Source organism: Antechinus flavipes, chromosome 5 (genome assembly GCF_016432865.1).
Source record: "Antechinus flavipes isolate AdamAnt ecotype Samford, QLD, Australia chromosome 5, AdamAnt_v2, whole genome shotgun sequence".
Lineage (NCBI taxonomy): Eukaryota > Metazoa > Chordata > Mammalia > Dasyuromorphia > Dasyuridae > Antechinus > Antechinus flavipes.
In genome coordinates, this window is record NC_067402.1 from 292,941,787 (window position 1) to 292,961,551 (window position 19,765).

General features: G+C 50.1%; 1 protein-coding gene across 2 annotated transcripts; it reads left to right on the top strand.

Moving 5' to 3' along the window:
• The first annotated feature begins 1,552 nt into the window (after window positions 1–1,552).
• QRICH1 (glutamine rich 1) lies at window positions 1,553–18,889 on the top strand. Of its 2 annotated transcripts, none has more exons than XM_051962619.1 (9): window positions 1,553–1,633; window positions 8,483–9,444; window positions 13,692–13,863; window positions 14,190–14,344; window positions 14,718–14,832; window positions 14,916–15,024; window positions 16,841–16,992; window positions 17,718–17,802; window positions 17,926–18,889. In XM_051962619.1, exons 2-9 carry the CDS (start codon window positions 8,494–8,496, stop codon window positions 18,116–18,118), a joined length of 1,932 nt encoding a protein of 643 aa, XP_051818579.1. In that variant the 5' UTR covers window positions 1,553–1,633; window positions 8,483–8,493; the 3' UTR covers window positions 18,119–18,889. The 2 variants fall into 2 exon arrangements, with proteins under 2 accessions (XP_051818579.1, XP_051818578.1); XM_051962618.1 differs by lacking the exon at window positions 1,553–1,633 and adding an exon at window positions 1,666–1,789.
• Window positions 18,890–19,765: the final 876 nt, after the last annotated feature.

A 19,765-nucleotide genomic window follows, 5' to 3' on the forward strand; every position in this document is an offset into this window, starting at 1 on the left:
ATCTCAGGGATGTCCTTGATTATTCATCTTATTGCACCCACAAAAATGATTGAAAAAACATCTTATTTGTGTAAATAAACATTTCAGACTTCACTATGTACAGGTTGTTTTCCCCGTAGGACGGAAGCTCCTGGAGGGCAGAAATGATTTTCTTTGTACTCCTAGGTTTTAGTATCGGGTGAGTGCTTGAGAAGCGTTCACTAAATCCAAGTGGGCGGCCACTTTCCTCCGGCTCCACCTGCGATGCCCACAGTCTCCTCTTTTCTGCAGCTTCCCCGGCCAAGTGTCTGGGTGACCTCCTCATGCAGCTGTCCCGGGGGCCCTGGTTCTCTCCCTGGAACCTTCTATTCTTGTCTGTGTGGATGGTAGGAGACCCTCTTGCCTCCAGAGCACTCAGGGGAGCAGGACCTGGGCCGGCAGGGGGAGATGCACTGGAGCGGGGCCTTGCCTCCTTCATAGAGATCAGACCGGGCGCTGCTTTCCTTCTCTGACTCACAGGGAAAAGCTCCCCCGTGGCTGCGCCCTCTCCCGACTGCCGGACCTCAGTTTAGCCATCTGTGAAAGGAGGGAGCTGGGCAGGTGGTTCCTAAAGGTCCGTCCAACTCAGGCACCGCTGGGGATCCTGGGAGGAGTGGGGCGACAAACCGCGGTCTTTAGCCCTTGGCGGTGTCTAGGGGTATTTTCTGGGATCCCCACGGAGACCGGGGATGGCTGGGACCCAGGCAGGGCCTTCCTGAGGGCTGGGGAGAGCGGAAGGAGAAAACCCTCGGGAGCGGACTCTTGGGGCACCCCCATCCGGAGGAGGGAATTAGGGAGACCCCCACCAGCTGCAGCTTCTGGGGCACCGCCTCCCCCACCGGGCTCAGTGGCGAATTCTATGTGGGAGGCCTGACCTCGGAGCACTTTGCACAGCTCAGGCACAGAGCAGGGCTTGAATCAGTGTGACCTGAGGATGGGGGAGGGGAGACGGCTACAGGGAGGAACTCCTGAGGCACCACTTTTTTCGCAGGGGGTTCAGTGCACAGACCACGCCCGCGGCCTGGGGCAGCTTAGGTCGCGGAGCTCCCACGGACTACACAGGTATGCGTGCTTGGCTCCAGACCGGGGAACTCCCGGAGGAGGCGCGTCCCTCCGCACTCACTCGCAGGCAGCCCGAGTCCAGCCGGACCACGAGCTCTGGGCTCGGTCGGACCCCGCCCTCCCTAAAGCCTCCTCAGCTGCCCCGCCCCAGCCGGACAGTCGGAGCGACAGACTGACCGACAGCTCCCGGTCGCCGGCCCGCCAAACACTTGGCCCCACCTCTCTCCGCTCGCTGATTGGATGTGAGCGTCTCTTCGCCCCGCCCAGCTCCAGGAATCCACTTATGATTGGGTGAAGCGTCTCCCCGTGACCCGCCACGCTTCCCGAAGTTACTGTTGATTGGGTATGGAATCTCCGCCCTGGCCGTTTACGCCCCTGCCCCCGCCTCCCCGCCCTGGGCGGGCGACATAGATTGGCTGAGGAAGTTTTCCCCGGCCCTGCCCATTGGCGAGGTTAAGGGAAGGCGATTGGTTAGCGGCCGAGGGGGCGGGAGTCCGAGAGAAGAAGCGGGCGAGCAAGATGGCGGCGGCAGTGGCGTCGGACCCGAGCTGAGGTGACGCCCCGAGACCCCACCCCCCCACCCTCTCGAGCCTTGGGACCCCGCGACTGTGGAGGCCGCGACCCCCGAGGCCGAGAGCCGGGGCGCGTGTGTGCGGTGGCTCCTCGCTTTTGCTTCTCCTTCTCTGCCTGTCTCTCCATATGTCTCCAGGTCTCTGTCTCCATCTGTCAATCTCTGCTCGTGCGTCTCTTTCGCGCCGGCGCTCGGCGGCTCCTACCGGGGGGTTGCGAGGAGGTGCTTCGGGGCCGGGCGTATCGGGGCAGCTCGAGGCGGGAATTCGTCCCAGAGGTTCTTGACTGAGGTTCTGTTGCCGGGTCCCCCTCCATCCTTGAGCCCATAGTTTTGTGGGGTTCTCCCCCGGGCGCCCCTGTGACAGAAGCCTCTCTTCTTTAGTCCAGTGAATGGAACCGCGTGTAGAAAGCCGAGAAAAGTTCCTAGTGAATGGAAATGCTTTCGGAAGTGCCCGGGTCCGAGTCGGACCCGCCCGGGGTCTGCGTGGCCGGCCATATCCCACGGCTAAGCGCCTGCGAGAGCCCGGGAATGCCCGGTCCATGCGCTTGATCCCCGGCCCTGTTACTGACGACCCCTGGGGAATCCCTGACGCCCGTTTGCCCCTTGGTCTTGTGCAGTGCCGCGGCACCTTGGTCCCGTCCCTCCTCGCCTCCGGGCTGCAGTTGTCTCCTCGTGCCATCTTTCCCACTCCGTGGCCGAACCGTGTGGCCTCCAAGCCCCATTACAGCTCTCTTTCTCTCATTTTGAGAACTAAAGCCTGGCCACGAGGCCGAACCTTCCGAGGCACGCGGAGTTTTATGCAAAAGGGCCAAGTCTTGTGGTGAAGCCTTAGATTTTAAACACCACAAAAGCGCGAGCTAAATAGTTTCCTTTGTCTGACTGACTCAGTTTCTTTTGTGATCTTACCTTCGGGAAATCTCTGAAGACCATCTGCTGGCAGGAAACAGTCAGGGGCTGGTGGCTCAGGTGAATTGGAGGAACGAAAGTGCTGAGGCCAGAATCGCTGTTTTGGGGTATGGCACGGCAGTGGTAAAGAGTCTGAGAGACAGCATGGCGCGCAGAGCTTCATCGGACCCATTATTTATCAGCGGGGTTAGTTTTGTACTTCCCAGGATCAGAGCTTAGAGGTGGGAGCCACGGGAGAGTCAAAGAAGCCGATGGAGGGAGAGCTTTCTAACCATCAGCACTGGCCCAGAAACTAACTTAGAAGGCATTCAGTCCCCTACAGGGTCCATGCATCCCGCGGGTTACAGTAGTAAGTGGTGTTTGGGTCCCAGAGCTCCCAGATTTGCACTGTGGCAGGATGTCCGGCTCTCTGAGCCCTGTGGCTCCAGTTAGACGTTGTAGTTTTGCTTTGGGGTTATATCCTGGATGGCAGAATTGTTTGGGAAGGCGCCTGGAATCAGAGTAGGCCCCTTATGAGTGAGCCTTGTCCTTTGGATCTGTGCTATGCGCCCATGAGGTTCTCTGTCTGAGAGAAGGATCTGCTTTATAAAACCTAATGTGTCCTGAACATCAGTGAGTGTGGGCAAGTTCTCTGTCAGGGAGGTTGGACCCTTTGGGCTGAACAGAGGGCTCGTGAAAGTCTTTTGGATGGGGAGATCTGCAGGAAAGAACATTTTTAGATGGCTTTTTACCCCGATCACTTCATGATTGCTGCTGCCAGGAGGAAAGACCTAACAATAGGAAAGAAAGGCCTATGATGGGGATGGAGAGGGAGGGGTGCAGCAGCAGCAGATGAAGAGGATTAGGAGCAATAAATACTCATAGTTTTGTAACACTTTTTGGTTTACAAAATGAGCTCCTTGCTACCACCCTGTAAGGTGGATTTAATAAAGGGGGTGAAGAGTGAATGCAAGTAGAAGCTAGTGTCGAGAAACCTCGTTTAGTTCAGGCATCAGCAACAGACTTTAGGTTCTTTCCATTGTGGTCCCGTCCTGGCTGGATGCTGGTGCTGAAGGGAAGCAGCCAATCAGTACATGTCTTCAGGGGCTTTTAAAGGGGGTGTGCTTATAGTGGGAGAACTAAATTGAAGACTGCAGCCCTAGCAAAGCTGACTTGCTCTTTTTGGCCCAGTCAGGGCAACACCGGGGAGCCCTCCACTTTCCTTAGTGGAAGGGAGTCCACTCTGGGCCGATGTGTCTTTCCACATCTTTACTTTTTCTACTAGTTCTGGCGCCTGCTGACATTCTTTCTGGCATCTCCAACTCTGTGTCTAACCTGAGCAAGAAGGAGGAAGGAGCATCGGACATCTATCATTTCACTGGGGGCACTCCATTCCTACTTTGCTCTTTGCGGACATTCATTAGTGGATCACGTGGGGAGTGTATCTGGCAGCCCCCTCCTCTCCCCCCCCTCCGCCACCCAACTTATTTTGGGTTTTTCTGATATTGTCCCTCATGTGCAGTAATTCTCCACTGGTCACATGGAGTGAAAGACGTAGGAACCAGGGGGCATTATTACGTTAGGGCCAGGCCCAATAAAATGCCTTTTATTTGAACCCTTGAGTGTAGTTCCCATTGCCCAGAAGGAAGGATGAATTGTCTGTGAAAGATTGTGTGGAGTGACTAAACTTGTTGGCAAGGGACTGGAGAAAGACCTGTGGCTTTTTTCTTTTCTTCTTTTTTTTTTTTTTCTCTTCAAAGGAAGTTTAGCAAACTAGAGCTTGATCTGATAGAATTCTAGGACTATAAGTAAAGCAGATTTTGAGAAAAGAGTGGTGGTCTTTGAGAGAATGCCAGCAAAACTTGGAGTTGCGATCATGCCAGGCAAACCTCCTTTCCTTCTTGGACAGAATTGTGGTTGTTGTGGGTGGTTGTGGCTGCAGGTTTGGGGAAGATATTTGACTTTGTTAAATGCTTGTGGGTGGACAAGCTGGAGGGTTGATGCTGACTCCATTAAGTGAGTGGAGAAGTGGTTGAATGAGCCTTAATATCAGCTTGGAGGCAGGTCTCCAAAGGGTTGGGGATCACTGTTCTGGATTCTGTGCTATTTAATGCTTATGTTTTAATTTCATCACTGACTTGGATAAAAGTTTAAAGCATTGCAGGTGACTCCAAGTGGGGAGAGAAACTGAGCCCCATTTCAGAATGTCTTGTGGGATCCACAAAGATCTTAATAGGTGGAACAGTGGACTGATCAAATGTGGTGAAATATGATGGGGTGAATGGAAAGTCTCACCTGTGTGAGCTTTCAAAAAGTCAGCTTCACCAGTATGAGAAAGGGCTGACAGCCACATGTGTTTAGTGGGATGCAAGCTTAATGAGCCAGCTAGGACGGGAGTCAGAAGAACTCAGGTCATTTTAGGCTGAATCAAGAGAAGTATCTGGTCCAGGATGAGAGAGACAGATGAGGTTCCCACCATCCTGAGGTCTGGTCAGACTACTTGGAGTCTTGGGCTCAGTTCTAGACTCCACAGCTTAGGAAGGATGTTAAGTGATTCAATGTCCAGAGGAGGGACAACCAGGAGAATCAAGAGCTTAGAAAAACCTGGCACAAAGTAGGTGCTTCATAAGTGTGCCTGCCAGCCTGATGAAGGCCTCGCTCAGTAGAGTGAAGGGGGAGATTTGTCTTATAAAAGAACCAAAGGGCCTGGACACAGTGACTTTGGGGACAGGGAGGGCTGCCATGTGGAGTGAACTCACTCGGATTTGGAACTTAGGGTGGAAGGGCAGAGGCAGACTTTGACCTGAGGGTGGGGAGAAGAGTCCTGTTCATGAGCACTAGAAGTGGGATGGGCTCCTTTGGGGAGTTCCTGAGGGGGAACCGTGGGAGGAAGTGATTACTCTATCGGAGAATTTGTGTTTCAGAAGAAGAAATCTGGGATGAGGTAGAAATATCAGAGCTTGAATTTTGAGAGAGCAGATTTAAAAGAATTTAGAGAAAGGATGATTAAGATTGGATCCTAGGGACTGAGAGTGTCAACCCAGGAGGGGTTGGAAGCGTTCAAGTAAAATGATGAGGACAAAAAAAGAAAGATTTCTGAGGAGAAAAAGGGATAAATTTCTAGTGATCAAACTTAGATTATCAAGAGACACTTAGAAAAGATGGGGGTGAGATCAGATAACAAGATGGACACAAAAACATGGTGTAGTCCTGGAAGAAAAGAGTTAGGTACGCTGAGTTGGAGAAGGAACTTGAGCTGATAATTATAGAAGAAAGGCTGAGATGATCACTATCCAGGGTTGATGAAACTGAGTGATAGCGGACACCAGAGAAAAACAGAGCTCACTTTTGGAGTTGAATAGTACAGAAGAGAGTAGATCAGTAAGAAGTAGTAAAAGAGCTGTCAGTGGCTCTTGATGAGTTGAAGCCCCTTGGCCCATAGAGGAACTATGTACACTCTTAGAGAAAGATCTGAAAGATGCGATCGCTGTTGGTGATCTTTGAAAGATTATGGAGAGTTGCTCCACAGATTTTTATAAGAGCATTTGTTTTCAAGATTTTCCAAAAAGAGAATAGTCTTCAAACTTCAGGCTTAAATAGTTTGACTACAATTTCTTGAAAAATTCCAGAATTTATTATTAAAGGGTGAACGTTTAGAAAAAGAAATGGTGATCACAGTCAGTCTGACATCTTTAATATGCCAGACTAACTATATATATTAAAGTTTGCCACTGGATGGTGGTTCCTATTCATTTTTGCTCATTTATTTATTTCCCATTTTAGCTAGCTATGTTGCAAAAAAAACCACAAAGAAACTGGTAAAAGAAAAAACTTATATTTCATTCTGAATACAGAACATATCACTTTTCTCTCTGGAGGTGGATAGCGTTTTATGTCATGGGCCCTTTGGAATTGTTGCGAGTTGTTGTCTGGATCAGGGTAGCTAGCAAAGTCTTTCCTGGTTTGTTATTATTGCAATATTTCTGTTCCTGGACATAACGTTCTCCTGGTTCTGCTCACTTCACTCGGCATCAGTTCATTTAAGTCTTCCCAAGTTTTTCTGAAACCATTCTGCTTGTCATTTCTTACATCAAGACAGTATTCCATGACAATCAGGTACCATAACCATAACCATAACTCCCCAATTGATTCCATACTCAATTTCTAATTCATCATCACCAGAGAAAAGCTGCTTCTATAAATATTTTTGTGTAACTAGATTTTCTTTTTCTGTGATCTCTGGAATACAGACCTAATGCTATGCTATATTAAAGGGTATGTAACCATTTTATAGCCATTTGGACATAGTTCCAAATTATTCTCCTGAATGATTAGATCAGGTCACATCTCTTTCTGTGTGTGTGCGTGTGTGCGTGTGCACATATTGTTTTATTACTTTTTTTTATTAAAGCTTTTTATTTACAAAACATACATGGGTAATTTTTCATCATTGTCAGGTGACATCTCTATGAATAATGTATTTGTGTGCCCATTTCCCCACATCGATAGGTGTGAGGTGCTATTTCAGAGTTGTTTTAATTTACATTTCTCTAATCAGAAGTGATTTAGAGCATTTTAATATGATTATTAATAGTTTTAATTTCTTCTGAAAATTGCTTGTTCATATTCTTTGACATTTGTTAAGAGGGAAATAGCATCTTAATTTTTATAAGTTTTGCTTAGTTCCCTAGATTTTTGAGAAATGAGACTTTTATCAGAAACCCTTGCTGTGAAGTTTTGTTTCAAGTTTTTTGTTTTACTTCTAATTTTGTCTGCATTAGTTTCATTTATGTAAAAACCTTTTAATTTTATATAATCAACATTTCCCATTTTACATTCCGTAGTACTCTTTATTTCTTGTTTGATTAAAAATTCTTTCCTTTTCCTTAGATCCAACAGAACAGATTCTGTTCCCTTAATTAGCTTACAATATTGCCCTTTTTGTCTAAACCACGTAGCCATTTTTGACCTTATCCTGATATGATATGATATGACTAATATCTGTTAGTCTTTCTTAGTTTCTGCCAAACTGTTCTCTAATTTCCCCACCAATTTTTGTCTGACAGTGATTTCTTATTCCAAAAACTTGCTTCTTTGAGTTTGTCAAATGCTAGATAACTAGTGTTATCTAGTTATCTGTCTGGCCATTTACTACCATGTCTTATATACATAATCTATTCCACTAATCCACCACCTTATTTCTTAGCTGGTACCAGATTGTTTTGATGATTACTGCTGTGTGATATAGTTTGAGATATGGTATTTTGAGACCATCTAATTTCAACTTTTTTTTTTTCATTGATTCCCTTCGTATTCTTGACCTTTTGATCTTCGAGATAAATTTTGTTACCGTTTTTTTAAGCTCGTGTTTGGTCGTTTAATTGGTATGGCGCTGAAGAAGTAAATTAACTGAGGTAGAATTGTCATGTTTATTTTATTGGTAAAGTTTAAGTGACTTGTTCAAGACCTCACAACTATTAAGTGTCTAAGACAGGATTTGAACTCATCTTGTTCTTTTGACAAAATCATGTATCTACTGAACCACCTAAATTGCTCCATCTTCCCAGAGCTTGAAGCCAGATCTGCTGCTACAGGACCAATTTTATTTCTACATGATTTCCCTGGCAAGAAGGAGAGGGATGGGAAGGCTGAGGGTGTGGCGGGTATTATTGGGAAATACACACAGACAACAGGTATTGATGAGCAGTCTGGGGTGAGCTGAGGACCTCCGAGGAGGATCCAGGGGGTGGTGGTGGGGGTACCTGACAAGAAATCCCCAACCGTCCGAGCTAGGATGGGCCAGCCTGGGGAGAAGCACTGTTAGGCAGGCAGTGGAGGTTTGCTGCCTGCGCTGGGCTCCTCATGCTACCAGTCCCCGTTTGTTGACACCCCATTTGATGAGGGTGGGCTGGGCCTTCTAATTCCATTCTTTGTGCTTGTTTCCAGTTGCCAAGAGGATGAGGCATTCTCTGGAGAATTCCGTCCTCTCCGAGGACCCCGTGAGGATGACAGCCCCCATGCTGCCCCAGCAGCCCCTCCCTGAATGGCTGGCGGCATTCTCCGCTTCAGGGCCCGAGGCCGGCCAGCAGTCTGCCCATCACCCTGCTTCATTTTATCCGGAGGGACACCTTGAGTACCTCGATTCCACGGCTGTGGCAGACTCTCTCCTGGAGCTGGCTCGATCTGTTCCTTTGCCTCTGCCTCATCTGGGAGCAGCCCAGGGGCTTTCCTTAGAGGCCCACCAGCCCTCCTCATCACCCGGGCGGCTCCAGCCCTGCCAGGAGGTTACCCTAGGGCAGCTGCATGTGGCTGTCTGGCCTTCTCCGGAGAAGCAGACCCAGCAGGACAGCGGGCCCGGGCCTTTTGACATGGCTCAGCCCCTGAAACGGAGAAAGCTCGACTTGTCTGGTGAGGATGCTTCACCCCTGAGGTCGCCATTGTCCCCGAGCCCGCTTCCCCTCGGGCAGACCTCGCTGCCGCTACCCAGTGCGTCCCTGCTCCCCGAGCTGTTGACAGTGGACAGCAGTCAGCTTTACGACCACGGACTGGAGCCTACCTCGGCCATGGGCCCGCTGCTCGGCGTGGATTCTTGGTCTGCGTTCCCCACGCTCAGTGTTGGCCCGGAGGCTCATGCCATCTCCCTCCCTCCTGCTTCCCCAGCTCTTTGTGAGGGGCTTCCCATGAGGGCACTGCCTGGGGATGGGTTTTTGCTGAGCCTCGAGGGAGGCAGCGAGAACCTGAAGGATGCATCAAGGCCCGGGAAGAGCGTTCAGGACCCGTCCACCCTGGTTTCCTCTAGCTTTCCGGAGGACTTTGTAGATGCCAGTGTTTCCATCCCTGTCCTGGGCCAAGGAGGAGAAAGACCCTGCCCCCCACCTCAGTACTGGACTCCCGAGCAGATGCTGCTAGTAAGTGTTTCCCCGTCAAGTCCAGGACCCCAGGCCAGTGCTAGGCTGGGACGCTGCCCCCAAGCTCTAGGTGGCCTGGGGTTCCTTTTAGAGGCAACTTCCTGCGTGGGATGTGGTGGATGGTGGGGACTTCCCTTTGGATCCCCAGCAGTGACCTGGGAGGAAGGAAGGAGGGAGGGAGAGGAGAGAAAAGTGTGGAAAAAAAGTGGGTAGAAAGGGGAGGAGATGGGTGGTTGAAAGGGGAGGAGATGGGTGGTTTCTGGATGGACTCTGTCTGGGGCTGGCCCTGTCCTGGACCCCCCTGCTCTGGGTGGCCCTCCTGCTTGTGCCTGAGGGGGTGGCAGGCCCAGTGGGTGTGCTGACTTCTGCCAGGCTCTCCATGGGATGCCCTCGGGGGCTCCATCTTTGCTGTGTTCACATACCTTTTGCTTTGGGGGCTCCCCTTGGACTGGGCCAGGACTCAGAAGCTCCCTGGGCACTAGCCCTGTCATGTTAAAGATGGGGAGAAGAGCTGGGGTGTAGACAAAGCAGGGCCTTAGGCACTGCCCCCAGCATCCTCCAGTGAGAGGCGGTGATTGTAACCAGCCAGACCTCCCTTCCAATAGGAGGTGCCCCCAAAAGGATTGCAGGTCTGTCAGTGATGAAGAGTCCTTGAGCTTGGCCCTGCAGAAAAGAGGGGATGTCTGGAAATTGGGAAGGGCAAAGATTAGCGGGGCAGGGCCTGAGAAGCATAAAGCTTCTCAGCTTCCCTGAGGAGCTGGAAAAGTGGCCCCAAGTCCAGGAAAGGCTCTCTGGAGTGGGAGGGAGCCCCGTCGGGGTGGGCCAAAGGTAAACCTGCCAGCACATCACACCATCGAGCAGAGGAGCAAGTTGGGGTGCCAAGTCCTGATGGAGGGGGCCGGCCCTCCCTGGGCAGCTCCACAGGCTGCTCTCCCGCCTTCTGCTCCCTTGTTGGGCCTCTGGGCTATTTCCACTTTTCTGTTGTTACAGAGAGAGCAGCTGAGAATCCTCTGCTCCCTTTGTCCTGGGTGGTGGTGTGGGATGGCGGCTCTGGAGGGCCTTGTCCTGCCTTGTTCTTGAGCCACTCTGGCAGGGCTGGGCCTGGAGCACATGGTGCTACTTTTTGTAACAGGAGAGAAGCAGGATCTTGTCAATCTCCTCTACCTCCCCTAGATTCCTAGGGATGTGAGTGTCTTTTCGTAGTCAGCAACAATTTATGGTTTCTTCAAATGCTCTTGGGTGATCTGTCCTCTGAGGCACATCCTTTGGATGGCAGCTTAATAGATGTTCTAGTTTTGGGGATCTGCATTTGCCCTTTATAGTTTCTAAATGTCAGACCTTCAGTAAAGTTACTTCAAATATTTTTCCTTGGTCTTTTTTGATTGTAGAAAGATTGGGATTTTTTTTTTTTTTTTTTTTTTTTTTTGCCATGTGAAGTCTTTTTCTGTCTTTATATAATTAAGCCCATAAATTTTGTTTGCAGTGGTTTCTTTTATTTGATGGAGAGAAAATATTCTTCCTCTTCTTAATAGAGAAGTTTGTCATTTCCTTTTCTTCCAGTTTTTTAATTTGTGGGAAAAACATAACTGATCCAAGTTAATTTATTTTGGTGGTAGCAGAGGCCCAAGATTGGGTTTTGGTTTTAGTCAGCAGTTTTCTTGGCAGTTTTTAATTGAATAGACATTCAGTTTCTCAGTGTTTTTTTAAGTGTAGGTTTCTCAAATGAGAGAGAAGACAAGAGCGGGGAGAGGGAAAGAAGAGAAAGGAGAGAGAGGGAGAAAGAGAAAGAAAGGAGAAAGGGAAGGGGAGAGAGAGACCCCAACCAGGACCCCCAGGTTCTCCTAGGACCACACATGTTTTTGTTATTATTGTTCATGGTCTATTTTGAGATCAAGGCATTGTGCCAGGCCCCTCTTTGCTGGTTTTTGTTTTACTTCTTGCTGTTCTTATCTTTCTATCTTTCCATCATGAACTTAATCATCATCAGAGCCAATAAATATATAAAATAGTAAAATGTCTCTAAGATGCTTAATTTTTAAGAAGATGAATGATTGAGCAAGCAAAGAATTGCTTTTGTCCTGGGCTGCCCCTTCTCGGGCTGACTGAATTTTCAGTACTGACTTTTACCTCACTTTCTTAAATGAAAAACAACTACAGATTGATCAAAAAGCCCCCATTTATCTTTAAAAAGTTAAAAAAAAAAATTTAAAAACTTAAATGCAAAAGAAAATAGAAAAAGAAAAAAAATTATTAAATATCTAGCAGAACAGGGAGGATTCAAAATATGTAACAAAAAAATTTCTATTTCAAGAAATCCTAGATAATAATAGAAGACATTTTTTCATGACTGTCCTTTTTTTTTTTTTTTTTTTTTTTGCTTCCTTTTAGGTTTTCTTTTGTTCTGTTGTGTGCTTGACTATTCTTTCTCCCCTCACTTTCCCCTCTCTCACCTCCCCCAAGTAAATATGTTTATGTATACTGTGTATATATACATCTGTTTACATGCACAAATACATGCATATATACATACACATACATCTAAAACAATACTAATATGGCTGACACATAATGTAGATTTCTCTTGATTGAATCTTTTTTAAGTTTAACTTTGAGATTAATTACTATTCCTACATTAAAAAAAAAAAAAAATTCTGCTCCTGATCAATGTTGTTGTATTTGTGTAGATTTTTTTATTTGCTATTCCTGTTATCTCTTCTACTTTACTTTACTTCAAACAACTAACTTGCCTTGCTATTATTTAACCTTCCCGCTCCCCTTTCCCCCTTCTATGGATCCCTCCTTTATCTTCTCCTCTTCTTCCCCCTTCCTCTTTATCCCATTTCTATTAATTTACACACTTATCCCACCCATTCCTACCTTATTCTATTCCTTTCTCTTTATTTCTTTATACATTTTGGAGGCTGCTCTACCATTCTGGGGGTGTGTGTGTGTGTGTGTGTGTGTGTGTGTGTGTGTGTGTGTGTGTGAATTCCCTCTTTAACCCATTCCTGATTTGAGTAGGATTTCAGAACTACCAGCCCTATTCCTCCATCCAAGCATAATTACTGTTTACTATCTAAGTACTACTATATTACCTTTTCTTAGATAGTTTTGCTTTTTAGAGCCACATCATACTCGGCTCTGCCCCAAGTCTTGCTTTTGGACTAAACCACCCAATTACTTATGTCATTCTCAGATATATGGTTCGCATTTCTACATATAGAACAAAAACAGTTTGTCCTTGTTTAAATTAGTCTTTGATGTTGACTCACATGTCTTACATTTTCTTTTGAGGTCAGGTTTGTCTAAGATAAAATTCTGAGAATTTGCCAGTTCTCTCAATGTCCATTAAAAAAAAATCAATATTATATTTAATTTTGCTGGATGTAATATTTTCGACTGTGACCCTAGTTGTTTTGATTGTTGATATACGGTATTTTGATACACTGTATTCTGGGTCCAGTGGTCTTTTATTGTGGCTGCTCCTAAATCCTGTTCAAGTCTAATGATTGCTCCACCATATCTGAATTTGTTGTTGTTGCTTGTCAAATTTTCCCTTGGATCTGGGGGCTTTGAGATTTGTGAGGATAGTCCTCTTTTCCCTCGTTGGATTTCTCTGAGGTGGTGATGGGTGTGACTTCTCTCGGTAGCAAAGGCTGAGGTGGGGATTGTGCCGGTGGGAACCCTGGGCCTGGGCCTGAGAAGGTGCTCCCTTACCTGTGCCAGGCTCACACTCGGCTCTTAACCCGGCAGGATGAATCTTTGCCTCTTTAGGCCCTCTTTGGATGGAAGCTGCTGTTGGTGGTGATGTCTTGCTTCTTAAGGGAAGGAAAGGATAAAGTTGATGACCACAGTATTGTGACTTGAAGGCCTGTTAGTCTTGGGGACTGGAAAACAAGCTGGGGAATTGAGACTTCCTCTCTCTGTCCCCAACGCTGATCCTTAGGACTTCTGTGGTTACCCATAACTCCTGAGAAAGGGTCCTTGTGTCTGTTGCGAGGGTCATGAGGGGGGGGGGTTAAGATGAGACAGCTTGCAGCAGCTTGTGGGTACCAGCTCCCCACATGAATTGGGATTCATGGGCCCACATTTTTGCCAGGAGATTTCCCTTCTTGTTGCTTGTTAATAATAAATGTCATCTTGATTGGAATAAGCTTTACCTTCTTTCATCCTAAAAAATGGGCTGAGGGGAGATGAGATGGGTCACCCCCCCAATACACCCTTTCTGTGTGCTTGTTTTCTCACAGCCCCCCGCGGAGCTAGCATGTCTCCCCGAGGCGAGCTCCCTGCTCGAGACTGATTGTGCCCCACCATCGATTCTGCAACCTCAAGAAGGAGCTTCATTCTGGAAGACGTGGGCCCAGAGGAAGAACGAAAAAACCCTGAAGAAGGCGGAGAGCGAGGCTCAGGGAGTAGGAAGTAGGGATGCTTACTGGACCCCCAGGGTCTGCCTGTGTCTAGAGAAGGCGATTCTGCTATGGCTCTGGGGCAGTCACTTAGCAAGCCTTTATTAGGCACCTCCTGTGTGCCAGGCTCTATGTGGAGTCCTTGAGGTTTCCTGCCCAGTCTGGCCCAGAGTTGCCTGCCGGGGCCTGGTGTTGCCAGGGAGCTTGGTCCCCTTTCTTAGGGAGAGGCCAAAGCTGCCCGGCACGGCGAGTCCCTGGTCGTGAGATTAGTGTTTAGGAAAGCCAGGAAGCAGTGAGGAGAGCCTCCAACTGACGGAAGGGTGCTCTTTGACATTCTAGGAAGAAAGCCCACCTTGTTCCAGGAAGATGTCCTGTCTGTGCCGATCGCAGAACTGAACCAAGGCCTCTGCCTGATGACCCAGGAGGCCAGGAGGCGCGACGGCTCCAGCTACGAGGCAGATGTGCTCTATTACTTATTCCTCTGCATTCAGAAGGTAAGGGACTAGGGCGGCAGGGCTCCCTCCCCTAACTGTGGAAGGGCTTTGGAGCAGCCAGGAGAGCGTTGGGTGAGCAGGCTCCCCTGCCAGGACGTGCCCTTGTCTCCCCTCCCCTAGTGAGATCTGGGGGCTGGGCCGTGGCTGGTGGATAAGATCCCTCTCCATGCTGAGGGTCACAGATGCCATGATATCATTTGGAGTCTTGGAAGGGAGAGGGTGGTTCTTCCAAAAGGGAAACAGCAGCCCACCATTCGTGCACTGGGAGGAGGGACCCCAGCCATGCTCTTTTCCAGGTGTCACGTGGGGGAGGTGACCGCTGTGGGAAGGGGGATCTTTTGTGCTCACTGGCTTTCTTTGCTTCCCTTTGTAGCATATGTTTGACAATAATCGGATTGACAACATCTTCACGGACCTTTACTACCTGAAGTTTCTGGAAAGGCTTCACCAAGTGATGAAAGGATGGTGTCCTCGAGTCAGCCCCTTGGGTGGGTGTCTGTGGGGCCCAAGGGGGAGGGCGAGGGGTGGGCCCAACCACTGCCATGCCCTCACCAGCTGGTTTCCCTCGCAGGGCACGTGCTGTCCAGCTGCATCCTGGAGCAGATGCTGTGGGACTGTCGGCAGCTGGGAGCTCACTCGCCAAGCACGCTCCTCTTCACCCTGATGTACTTCAACACCAAGTAAGAGCCGGGCTCCCCCCAACTTTGGGTCTCAGGACCTCTTTATACACTAGGATTTTAAATGATCAAAAACCCCAAAAGAGCTTCTGTTTATGTGGGTGCTGTTGTGCTGGCTCTCTAGGGTGGGGGACACACACGGATGCCTTCACACTTAGGTTTCACCAGATTTTAAGTCTGGGTGATCAGTGCCCGCTTGAGGCTGCCATGCTCCCCGCTCTGATGTTTTGGCAAAGCATGAGAAGCCTTGCCCTCCCTTGGGGGGCCGTGGTACCCTGGGACCCCATGGACCCGCCTTGCAGGGTCAGCAGCCCCAGCTGGCCTGGCAGTGTGGGCTGAGGAGAGGCTCGCTCTGCATTTAGTCTTCTCCTTGTGGCTCCCGAGGAAGCCTGACAGCCTCTGGCTAAGGGGCACAAGCTTGAGTCTGACCTTCCATAGCAACTGCTGGCACTAATGCCACTTTCTGAGCTGCAGCTGTTCTGGGCAAGGTGTTGGGGAGGGGGGTTGGTGTGTGTATTGGGGGGGGGGTTAATGCACGTGTGTGTGGGAGTGCAGGCTGCCCGCACAAAGCTGACCCTGAGGCCGAGCAGCTCCTCTGAGGACAAAATGAATGCTCCCAGCTGGGGCTTTGGCCAATAGAAGAGGCAGATGGTCACAGAGAGCCAGAGACAGGGCAGAGAGAGAGTCACGCTGCTTACAGCTCAAGGGTTCTTGTTTAGAATTTTGGGGGTTTTTGCGCAATCAATACGAGAGCACGAAAACTTCTACATACAAAGCAGCACCCAGACGACCCATCAACCTCTATTCCATGTGGCTTACCTTAAGTTGGCTTTCTTTTTTAATAACTCTTGATTTTTCCAGATACATGCAGATAGTCTTCAACATTCACCCCTGCAAAACCTCGTGTTCCTAATCTTTCTCCCTCCCTCCCCATCTCCCCCCTCTCCTGAACAGCAAGTAATCCATAAACTGTTTTTTTTTTTTTTTTTAATTACATTTGTATCAGTGAGAAACCTTGTAGACAGATGGGCACATGTGAGGGGAAAGCTGTCCCTGCAGTGGCTGAGTCGGAAGCCGTCCAGGGCTTCTTTCAGAGGCATCTCTCTGGTGTAGCCTTAAACTCTTGGCGTGCTTCTGTCCCTCCCTCGTCACAAATAAGCCTCACCAGGGCCCCACCTGCCCCTTGTGCCTGTCATTCTCGTCCGTGTTGGGGCAGTGCAGGGTCGAGGTTGCCTGGGTCAGAGCGCTCTGGTATACACTCTCGTGGTTCTGGTTCTGCTTGTTTCCCTCTGCCTCAGTCTGCCCAGGCTTCTCTAAAGCCGTCCTTTGGGTCAGAGGGCACTGCATGCAGGGACATTGCTGAGGTGATCTGTTCAAACCTTCCCATTAGCTGGTGGGCACCCCCCCCAGCTTTCTGGTCCTTCTGTTCCTAGCGCTGAACTTTGTACCCTAAGAGACCTGAGAGTGTTCTCAGGGCGAGGCCTGTGGGGGGCTTGGATACTCAGGATTCCCTTCTGCATCGTGGGGGTGTGTGGCAGTGGTGTGTATCACCCGCATTCTCCTTGCTGCCTTCATGACAGTTTGTTGCTCGGCCTTGAACCCAGAAATGAGATGGTGATGGTAGACTTGAGAAGAACTGTCCGTACCATCTCCAAGCCAATTAGGGGGACTCTACACCTCCACTGAGGGGAAATCCAGAGTCTCCATCCCTTTCTCAGAGTTCTCTAAGGTGCAGCCCCCTTTCACCTCCCTTAAGGGGAGTCTGACGCGACTTGATGACATTGCACCATCAGTGACCCCTGCCCTTCTGCCCCTGCAGATACTTCATACTCAAGACAGTGGAGCAGCACTCCCAGCTGGCGTTCTCCAAAGTGCTCAAGCAAACCCGCAAAAACGCGGGCGTGGGCAAAGACAAGAGCCCCACCGTTAGATTCCTCCGTCTCTATGGACAGATCCTGGGCGGCCTGAAAGGTAAGGCTCCTGGGACTGAGATGGGTGGGAGGGGACAGGCTAGGGGAGGACCACTGACCCCTTTTCAGATTGGATTTTGGGCATTGGAGGCAATCCACAGGAGTTTATCACTTGTGCATGTGCAGGTGTGTGTGTGTGCACATGTACCCTGGCCCAAAGTCTGCTACCACCCGTAGATTAGTTGTGTGTTGAGGTGTTGGGTGCGTTGCACCTATCTCTGTGGCCTCACAGCCCACTGAGCAAGTGCCCCTTTAGGGGTTCCCTTGTCTTCAGGGACTGTGTCTTGGGGTGTTTTCCCAAGCTGAGCTGATTGGCACAGACTTGGCTGCCCGAGGAAGCTGGTCTACCACTCAGCCTGCCCTGCCAGCTTCCTCTTGGTCAGAGCCCAGGTCTTTGTACGGGCAGATGCCCCCTGGGCACTGAATGTCGAAGTTTGTTGGGTGACGATTGCCCACCCAGAGCACATGTGTGCACACCTACCTTCACAGGGGTTTTTTAGACCAGGAGTCGCCAGACTTTTGTCCCAAAGCCAGTTCCGGCCACCCCTGCTCCACACTCAGCATTGCCTGTGCCAAATGGGGAAACAGATCATCAGTCACAGAACTATTGAGTAGCAAGGGCAGTATTTGAGCCCAGGAGAGAGTGACGAGCTAGTAAGGCACAAGATCCCCTTCTGGAGAACTTTGCCTGACTTTTGGGGGTCCTCTCTCCCCTTTTACTGACAGAAGAGATGTATGGGGAGCAGCTGGAGAATCCCGAGAACCCTCTGCAGTGTCCCATCAAACTGTATGACTTCTATCGCTTCAAATGGTGAGGTTGTGGGAGGCCGGGGACAGAGTGCTTTGCTTGGGATGGGCTCCTTATTTCCTGGGGGAGCTATGAGTAGGGGGTGGGCCTCGTGTTCCCTGCTGTGACTTGTTTATCATTTTCTAGCCCCCAGAGTGCCAAAGGGCCCAGCGACGCCTTCTACTTGGTCCCGGAGCTCGTTGTGGCCCCCAACAGCCCCATCTGGTACTCGGGCCAGCCAGTGGGCACCGAGCTGATGGAGCAGATGCTCACGCGAATCCTCATGGTGCGGGAGGTGCAGGAGGCCCACGCAGCGCCCCACGTGCCAGCCTCGCGGTGAGGGATGCCCAGGATGCACGTGCCTGCCTGCACGCCTACCCTCTGTGGCTCAGGAAAGGTTGCTCCGAGACGCTCAGTGGGAAGCAGGGGGAATGGCTGCTCTGACCCGCCGGGCAGGGCCCAAGGGCCGCCTTCCTCACCGTGGTTCCACAGTGTGATTTTATTTACTTAGCTGGATCAGAACCTTATTTTGGGATTTTTTTCTGGTTTCTTGTGGCACTGGTACACAAGCGCTTTGGAAACGAACGGTGGGCAGTGTCTGTGTTTAGTCCGAGTCTGAATTGTGATGAGGGAGGAGTTCACCAAGCCAGCTTTGCTCGGTCTTAGCCTGGAGGTCGGCTGGGCATTGGGAAGCCACGGTGTCCTGGCCTCCGAGAGAGGTACTTCTGACACAGGTCTGGCAGTTCTTTGAGGGCAGAGCATCTGAGGGCAGCAGTGGCAGCAAATGTGGTCTGCTGGCACTATTCCACCTCCCTGGGAGCCGGCCTCGGTGGGATGGGGGCCTGGACCCTGGAGGCCAGTCTCCCTTGATGTGTGGCTGAGCTGAGAGTGCAGTACAACCTTACCTCAGATGGGCTGCGGGAGGCTGGGCCTGGGGTTGCCTTCTCCCATTGGTCAGCTTCTCTAGGTCCAATCTTGCAGGGAGATTGACCTATTTTTATAAATGCCTTTTTGGGAGAGAAATCACTCTACAGGAGTCTGGTTCTGCTGGGCTCTGCGACTGCGATGGAACTCTTCGATTTGGAAATAAAGTTTTTCTTTTCAACAGTCAGCAGGCATTTATTAAGCACCTGCTGTGTGCCACGCATATTTCCTGGCGTCCTCAATGAGGAGAGAATTACAGAGAGAAGACATCCCTTCTCTTGAAGAGCTGAGATTCTATTGGGGAGATGGGAGTGTATAAAAACATTACAGAATAAAGCCAAATTTCACTAAAGCCACTGGGGAGGGGATGCAGAAGCTGCAGCCGGGAGCAGAGGAGGGGTGCACTGCAGGCATGGGGGAGTTGGCCAGGGCCAAAGCTTGACCAAAGCGGGGAAATCAGATTCGCTGGGTCAGTGTGGGAGGGGGACAGATGTTCTCTGGGACCAGAGCCAGAGCTCTGTGTGGGTTAGGGGTGCCACCTCATCTGGAAAGTGATTGGGCATTGGGCAGGTTGTGGAGACACCCCCCTCCCAATTAAAGGGGCAGCTGGGAGTGGGCAGAAAGGGTCAGAGGGGGAAAACTAAGCACTTGGCAGCCATCTGGGCCATTCCTTGCTTGCTGCAACTTAAGGCGGGCTTGTCTCTCAGTCTGCAGTGGGCATCATAGGGCCACTGAGCCAGCATGCCTGGCGCTCTCCCCCCTGACAATGCGGATGCAGGAAAGCTGTGAGGAGGGGCTGACAGTAACTGGGGAGGGGGTAGCTTTTTAAAGCTGGGTCAGAGGGGTTCAGTCCCTTGCTGCAGTGCTAGAGCCCCAGCCCAGAGCTGGCTTTAGGGCTTGTTCCCATCATTTGCCTGCCTTCCTAAGCCCTCACCCCACGTCTCCCCTGTACCCCAACAATGGCGGCTCATCTCCACCCTTTTTTGGCACCTTTCCCTCCATGAAGGGACTCAGGAAGCTACTGCTGTCCCCTTCTTTCTCAAAGGAGTCCTTTGGCTGCCCT

Bases quoted from the DNA above. Each gene is read 5' to 3' on its own strand.
- QRICH1 (XM_051962618.1), top strand. The intron at 15,025-16,840 runs GTAAGAGCCGGG...CTGCCCCTGCAG, and splicing joins CTGATGTACTTCAACACCAA to ATACTTCATACTCAAGACAG. The intron at 16,993-17,717 runs GTAAGGCTCCTG...TTTTACTGACAG, and splicing joins GATCCTGGGCGGCCTGAAAG to AAGAGATGTATGGGGAGCAG.